This window comes from Oncorhynchus mykiss, unplaced genomic scaffold, assembly GCF_013265735.2.
Source record: "Oncorhynchus mykiss isolate Arlee unplaced genomic scaffold, USDA_OmykA_1.1 un_scaffold_189, whole genome shotgun sequence".
Lineage (NCBI taxonomy): Eukaryota > Metazoa > Chordata > Actinopteri > Salmoniformes > Salmonidae > Oncorhynchus > Oncorhynchus mykiss.
In genome coordinates, this window is record NW_023493675.1 from 648,051 (window position 1) to 654,200 (window position 6,150).

Here is a 6,150-nt window from a genome sequence, read left to right on the forward strand (position 1 = left end):
ATTAGAGAAGCTTCCATTAAAAACCCTCTGAGTTCTATTAGATAGATAGCTCTGAATCCACATTATGGCAGAGGTTGAAAAGCCATAGCACAAACATTCTTAAACAACAGGTTATGGTCAATAATATCAAAGGCTGCACTGAAATCTAACAATAGAGCTCCCACAATCTTCTTGTTATCAATTTCTCTCAACCAATCATCAGTCATTTGTGTCAGTGCAGTACATGGTGAGTGCCCTTCTCTATAAGCATGCTGAAAGTCTGTTGTTCATTTGTTTACAGAAATATAGCATTGTATTTGTTCAAACACAATTTTTTCCAACAGTTTGCTAAGAGCTGGCAGCAAGCTTATAGGTCTGCTGTTAGAACCAGTAAAGGCCGCTTTACCACTCTTGGGTAGTGGATTAATTTGGCTTCCCTTCAGGCCTGAGGACAAAGACTTTCCTCTCGGCTCATGTTAAAAATATGTCAGATAGGAGTGGCTATAGAGTCAGCTACTGTCCTCAGTAGCTTTCCATCTAAGTTGTCAATGCCAGGAGGTTTGTCATTATTGATCGATACCAATTGTTCCACCTCTCCCACACTAACTTTACAACATTCAATACTTGCACTGCTTTTCTTTCATGATGTTTTTTTCCATCATTCTTTATATAATTGATCTTGGCTTCATAATAAAGTTGATTATTTTTGTTGAGTTTGGTCACATAATTTCTCAATTTGCAGTATGTAAGCCAGCCAGATGTGCAGCCAGACTTATTAGCCACCCCTTTTGCCCCAACTCTTTCAAACATACAGTTTTTAAATTACTCATCAATCCATGGAGCCTGAACATATCTAACAGTCAGTTTCTTAACAGGTACATGTTTATCAATAATTGGAAGAAGCAATTTCATCTGGTAAAAACAGGTAAACACATTATCAGTCAACAATATAAGACAATGGGAGCACTGTGTATGTTCTCTGATGAATTGTAAGAAAAATGAGATGTGAAATATCAATATACACGCTAAGAGAAGTAATTTCTCTCTCCTGTGTGGATTCTCTAATGATGTTTAAGTGATTGTTAGAAGTAATATGTTTTCTAAAATCTAATCTTCTGTAAGCCTTCTCCTCTGTGTCTCATGTTCTTTCAGGCTTCCTAAATGGGCAAATGCTTTGCACACTGGGAGGAGTGGTAAGGATTCTCCCTTGTGTGTATTCTTTTGTGTTTTTTCAGATCCCCCGAATGTTTGAAACACTTGCCACACTGGGAGCAGTGGTACGGCTTCTCCCCTGTGTGTACAAGCTCATGAACTTTCAGTTGTCCTGACCGGTTGAAACACTTGCCACACTGGGAGCAGTGGAAAGGCTTCTCCCCTGTGTGTACTAGCTCATGCTGTTTCAGATTCCCTAACTGGGTGAAACACTTGCCACACAGGGAGCAGTGGAAAGGCTTCTCCCCTGTGTGTACTAGCTCGTGCTGTTTCAGATTCCCTAACTGGGTGAAACACTTGCCACACAGAGAGCAGTGGAAAGGCTTCTCCCCTGTGTGAATTCTCTCGTGCCGTTTCAGGTCCAATGACTGGCTGAAACACTTTGCACACTGGGAGCAGTGGAAAGGCTTCTCCCCTGTGTGAATTTTCTCATGTTGTTTCAGGTTCCCTACCCGGTTAAAACACTTGCCACACTGGGAGCAGTGGTAAGGCTTCTCCCCTGTGTGGATTTTCTCATGCCGTTTCAGGTCCGATGACTGGCTGAAACACTTCCCACACTGGGAGCAGTGGAAATGCTTCTCCCCTGTGTGAATTCTCTCATGCCGTTTCAGGTCCAATGACTGGCTGAAACACTTTCCACACTGGGAGCAGTGATAAGGCTTCTCATGTTGTTTCAGGTTCACTAAATCTTTAAAACTATTTCCACACTGGGAGCAGTGGTAAGACTTCTCCCCTGTGTGTATTTTCTCATGTTGTTTCAGGTCCCAAAACCGGTTACAACCCTTTCCACAGTGGGAGCACTGGTGTCTTCTTGCTGGTTTGGACGTCCCTGGCTCTGGATCCACCGAGTCTGGTCTTTCTCCTGCCAAAGACAGTTTATTTTTTTTTAAATAGAGACCCGAATGAAACCTCCACATGATAAAACAACAGTGCTCCGAGAGTAAATCCTAATCAGATCTCTCTCTCTGAGGCCAGTTTTAACAATCTTAGTGTGATTTGAAAACAAATGTAGAGCTTCCTGGTATTTTGACTATCGCTGATGTCATATTTTGGGTAAAGTAAAAATAAGGTGAAATATTTGGAAAGATGTTCCTAAAACTGATAGTAACTACAATAAACAACAATATAAACGCAACATGTAAAGTGTTGGATGTTTCATGAGCTGAAACAAAAGATTGCAGAATTTAGATGCTACAGTCCTCCTTTAAGACTCCATAACGTTTCATCTGTAGATGGTACAGTCCTCCTTTAAGACTCCATAATGTTTCATCATTAGATGGTACAGTCCTCCTTTATTAATATAATATTTTAAGAATCCAGGTATTTCCTTTTTTAACAAGTTGTGTAGATCAGATGTGAATGACGCAATACCACATTGAAGTGTTACACGTGCACCTTACATCAGATCATCTAGAAACTTTTTCTCCAAAGATAACTTTAAATGTTTAATATGGTCTATTCGTTTCTCTCTTTTCATTGGCAGAATCCTTTTTCAGTGTTATGATATTCATAACATCCATATCCACCAGTCTATCTTCCTGTCAACTAACAGAACTCTGCTGGTTGTCCTGGTAACAGATACCAGTGGGCAGATCTATTGTATTTGTTCAAACTAAACTACAGCACTTACTTTGATGAGTTAAATCTGATCCTTTCTTCTCTTCTCCTCCTCTCACAGTTCCACTCAGCCCCGTTGTTTTCCTGCAGTCCACCAGCAGCACAGACAACCTCTTCATACCCAGTAAGGCGCTACCGGGAGAGGCAAGACATGGGGACTCCGGGAGGGAGGAAGGGCTAGCGTTGTCCTGGTAACCATATAGAGGGGACACAGACACATATCATTATGGATGCTGATGTCACTTTTGTCATAAAGTGCTTTACAGAAACCCAGACCCAGATAGAGCAAGCTGTATGCTAGACCAGACCAAGCTGTACCATCTGGTGTTCTGATCTGGAGAGACTCTTCTCTGCCTCGTCAGCATCAGGATGTTGTTGAGGCTCCCCAGAGGATCCACAAAAGTCATGTCTCTCTCCTGTGTGAACGAGAACGTCAAACAAATGGTAAACTTATGACCATCGATTGCAATCAGTCTTACAAGAGGCATGAATATGTACACTGCTCAAAAAATTAAAGGGAACACTTAAACAACACAATGTAACTCCAAGTCAATCACACTTCTGTGAAATCAAACTGTCCACTTAGGAAGCAACACTGATTGACAATAAATGTCACATGCTGTTGTGCAAATGGAATAGACAACGGGTGGAAATTATAGGCAATTAGCAAGACACCCCCAATAAAGGAGTGGTTCTGCAGGTGGGGACCACAGACCACTTCTCAGTTCCAATGATTCCCGGCTGATGTTTTGGTCACTTTTGAATGCTGGCGGTGCTTTCACTCTAGTGGTAGCATGAGACGGAGTCTACAACCCACACAAGTGGCTCAGGTAGTGCAGCTCATCCAGGATGGCACATCAAATGGTCAGAAACAGACTCCATGAGGGTGCTATGAGGGCACAATGTCCACAGGTGGGGGTTGTGCTTACAGCCCAACACCATGCAGGACGTTTGGTATTTGCCAGAGAACACCAAGATTGGCAAATTCGCCACTGTTGCTCTTCACAGATGAAAGCAGGTTCACACGTTCTGCTGCCTGCAACATCCTCCAGAATGACTGCTTTGGCAGGGGGTCAGTCATGGTGTGGGGTGGCATTTCTTTGGGGGGCCGCACAGACCTCCATGTGCTGGCCAGAGGTAGCCTGACTGCCATTAGGTACCGAGATGAGATCCTCAGACCCCTTGTGAGACCATATGCTGGTGTCGTTGGCCCTGAGTTCCTCCTAATGCTCAACCTCATGTGGCTGGAGTGTGTCAGCAGTTCCTGCAAGAGGAAGGCATTGATGCTATGGACTGGCCCGCCCGTTCCCCAGACCTGAATCCAATTGAGCACATCTGGGACATGTCTCGCTCCATCCACCAACGCCACGTTGCACCACAGACTGTCCAGGAGTTGCCGCCACCTCATCAGGAGCATGCCCAGGCGTTGTAGGGAGGTCATACAGGCACGTGGAGGCCACACACACTACTCAGACTCATTTTGACTTGTTTTAAGGACATTACATCAAAGTTGGAACAGCCTGTAGTGTGGTTTTCCACTTTAATTTTGACCTCCAAATCCAGACCTCCATGGGTTGATAAATTTGATTTCCATTGATAATTTTTGTGTGATTTTGTTGTCAGCACATTCAACTATGTAAAGAAAAAAGTATTTAATAAGAATATTTCATTCATTCAGATCTAGGATGTGTTATTTTAGTGTTCCCTTTATTTTTTTGAGCAGTGTATAAAAAAGTGCCTATAATGGCCACTTTCATCGTGATTTCCTAAAATATTGTTTGTGTTGCAAATGTAAAAGGGTTGTTCCACGAAATGGGTGCCTTTTGTGTCCCTTTGATAATTTAAATATAAATCATGCACCAATGTTGAATTCTGAAAAGCCTGTTTTATGAAGTGCACTTTAATGTGGACTACGTGGATATTTCAATAAATCTAATATAAAAGTCTAAATATATGTACCAATGACGGATAGCACCTTTAACAATGTATTGAGTACTGAACAACATATTAAAGTGTAGAACTTCAGTAGAATGCCTCTTTCAAACCCAACATTAGTTCAATAAATGCATATTTTGTGCCCGTTTTTAAGTCAGTACTCACTGGTCTTAATCGAATCTTCAGCCTCGTCCCTTTTCACTCCCAAAACGTCTTCCTCCTCCTCTTTAATTGAGATAGCCTCCTCTTCCTCTTTTACTCCAAAAGGTTCTTCCTCTTCTTTCAATATTACGGCATCTTCCTCCTTTTTGATTCTGAAAGCTTCTACCTCCTCTTCCACAACCTCTTTCCCATATTTCTCTTTCACTGTAATTTCATCCTCTTCTTCTTTCAATGTGATAGCCTCCTCTTCCTCCCTTTTCATCCTGAAAGCTTCTTCCTCTCCTTTCACCAGAGGTTCTTTCTCGGTCGAGCTTTGTGAGCTCATGCTCCGGTCGATTAGCCTCGTGCAGTATCAATTTACCACATTAGCTAATTTAACACGCAATCTACGTTTCAATGAACTAGTAGATATGTAAACAGAATTGTGTTTAAAACACTAAGAATAAAATACACAAGATTTGTCTTAAACGCTTCAATGTTTCGGTTTAATGTTCGCTTGCAAACCACCACGTTGGTTGAATCAGAAGCCTTTTGTCGCTGTTGAAGAAGTTCCGTCCACTAGATTATACGTCACGCAAGAAGCATCACCTCAAAATCTCACATCGCCATCTGCTGACTGGAGTGGGTAGCGCAGTTTGGAAAAATATTAATTAATGTTTATTCTGGCAAGCAATGTCATAAGAAGTAATTTTAAAAGAAACAGATGTTATGTCTTCTCTTCCTTCTTACAGCCAATACTTTCCTCCAGGTTTGGCCTGCTCATTAGGTAGGATTAGGTGACAGATTGACAATGGTGGCATTTTTTATTTTTTATTTAATTTTACCTTTATTTAACTAGGCAAGTCAGTTGAGAACAAATTCTCATTTTCAATGACGGCCTAGGAACAGTGGGTTAGATTTGTACAGTGGGTACAAGATTTGGACCTTGTCAGCTCGGGGATTCGAACTTGCTCGGGGATTCGAACTTGCAACCTTTCGGTTACTAGTCTTCAGAAACTTGAAGGAAAATACATATCACTTAGGCAAATTTAACAACAATTTTCAGGCAGAGGGTTCAGAATAACTATGACAAAAATAAATACTAATTATACCAGGGCACTTTAGAGACTGGAAGGGCAAAGGGGCATGTGGGTAGCGGCAGGGTAGCCTAGTGGTTAGTGTTGGACTAGTAACCGAAAGGTTGCAAGTTCGAATCCCTGAGCTGACAAGGTACAAATCTGTTGTTCTGCCCCTGAACAGGCAGTT

At 41.9% G+C, this 6,150-nt stretch overlaps 1 protein-coding gene across 1 annotated transcript; it reads right to left on the bottom strand.

The window, feature by feature from the left end:
- Positions 1-642: 642 nt before the first annotated feature.
- LOC118947697 (gastrula zinc finger protein XlCGF17.1-like) lies at positions 643-2,417 on the bottom strand. Its single transcript, XM_036972684.1, has 2 exons — positions 2,411-2,417; positions 643-2,053 (listed from the first exon to the last, which is right to left on the bottom strand). Exons 1-2 carry the CDS (start codon positions 2,415-2,417, stop codon positions 1,137-1,139), a joined length of 924 nt encoding a protein of 307 aa, XP_036828579.1. The 3' UTR covers positions 643-1,136.
- Between the last annotated feature and the right edge of the window lie 3,733 nt (positions 2,418-6,150).